General features: G+C 26.4%; 1 protein-coding gene across 1 annotated transcript; it reads right to left on the bottom strand.

Annotated features, from left to right (window-relative positions):
* Positions 1-302: 302 nt before the first annotated feature.
* On the bottom strand, positions 303-1547 carry LOC117114903 (probable serine/threonine-protein kinase roco11; the record flags this gene model as incomplete). The annotated part of the gene is made up of 3 exons (XM_033258518.1): positions 1428-1547; positions 778-920; positions 303-400 (listed from the first exon to the last, which is right to left on the bottom strand). Coding segments are annotated over exons 1-3 (275 nt in total), but the record flags the coding sequence as incomplete, so codon positions are not given.
* Between the last annotated feature and the right edge of the window lie 20 nt (positions 1548-1567).

Here is a 1567-nt window from a genome sequence, read left to right as displayed (position 1 = left end):
AGACACGAAACAAGCATAATACAATACTATCAAAACTGTAAGCCTACAGTAAATAATTAAAAAAATAACTAATCTATAAAAGTGGTATTTACAATTTTATTAAAAGATATTAAATTTTATAGTTATCAAATATACATTATTATTTTATATATTACTCAGCAAATTGATATATAATGCAATCATCATATAAAATATACAATTCATTAAAATTATTTAATATTTTCCTTATTAATTTCATTAAAACCACAAAAAAAAGAAAAATGTTTTTTTTGTAAAAATTTATTTAAATTATAAGAATTGACCTATTTACCCCCTTATAGACTCTTTTCTTCCCTTTTTCGTACATACTTTCCAGCAAATTGAACAAAATCACATACACTGCTTCGCTTGTTAAGAATATCTAAAATAAAATGTAAAATGTGATAATTGTTAAAATGTTAACAATTATTCAACAGTTAAGTTTATTGATGATCTAGATTATCTTTTAATTATTGAAAAGCGATTCAATTACGTATAATCGGCAAGGGAGTAAGTTTCAATAAACATACACGATACTGTTAAAATAACTAGAACTATTTTTCTACATTTATGATGATCTCAATTATCTTTTTCTATTGACATTTTGTAAGCCTTTTTAGAAATCACATTCCATCCAAATGGTTGACTTTGTCAAAATGCAGCAGTGTTGTAGGAGGAATCTTGTGGCCTACACTAGGAATCTCTAACCTGGATCGTGTTGATTGCATTTAAAACATAGAGAATGTTATAAGTACTTACTCGATGTGTGATGTAGTACAGCTGCTGGCCAGCAAAGTCCCAGATGTAAGTCATATCTTTATTATCAATGGCCTGTGAGGTCTTTCCAGTAATTCTATCAACAACTCTTTCCTGAATTTCAGATGGAAGTGCTTGGCTTGATACTGATTAAATAATTTCAAATATTAGCAAAGTTCGGTAACAATATAATGAGATATAATACTTTGAAAATAATGATCACATAAACATGTGATCATGTGAAGGCAACAGTATTTAAAATAATAGTCAGACAATTATAAGTTTATCCATGTCGATCACAATTATCAACACTTCAACAAGAGACCCTCACATTAGAATGATACTGATTAAATAATACTATCAAAGGTTGGTAACAAGATGATTTTATATAAAATATACTATAAGGATAACACTTTGGAAGTAATAATATAACTATGATGGCAACAGTGTTCAAAGTAATAGACAATTTTCTTTGCATAATCTTAGAGATTATATTTTTAAATTAATAAAGTTAATCTATGGTTATATTACTTTAAAATGTTGTAACAATAGCAACTATGGCTTGTTATCTTTATGGTTACAGATATGATAAAAATATGAATAAAATATTTAACTATGTATATTTCTTTGAATATTGATTAAATAATAACTACCTTCTTTGTGTTCTGTTTCTATTGGTCCTGACATCACATCATACTGTGTATAAAAATATAAATAAATCAATTAACACCACTTTATGTAATACAAAAAACTAACTTTAGAAAGGATTGACATTTCAGCTCCATCATGGACA

Source organism: Anneissia japonica, unplaced genomic scaffold (genome assembly GCF_011630105.1).
Source record: "Anneissia japonica isolate Jap-2015-1 unplaced genomic scaffold, ASM1163010v1 scaffold18274_len1576_cov108, whole genome shotgun sequence".
NCBI classification, from domain to species: domain Eukaryota; kingdom Metazoa; phylum Echinodermata; class Crinoidea; order Comatulida; family Comatulidae; genus Anneissia; species Anneissia japonica.
The sequence above is the reverse complement of the archived record's forward strand: the minus strand, read 5'-3'. Positions and strand labels throughout refer to the sequence as shown.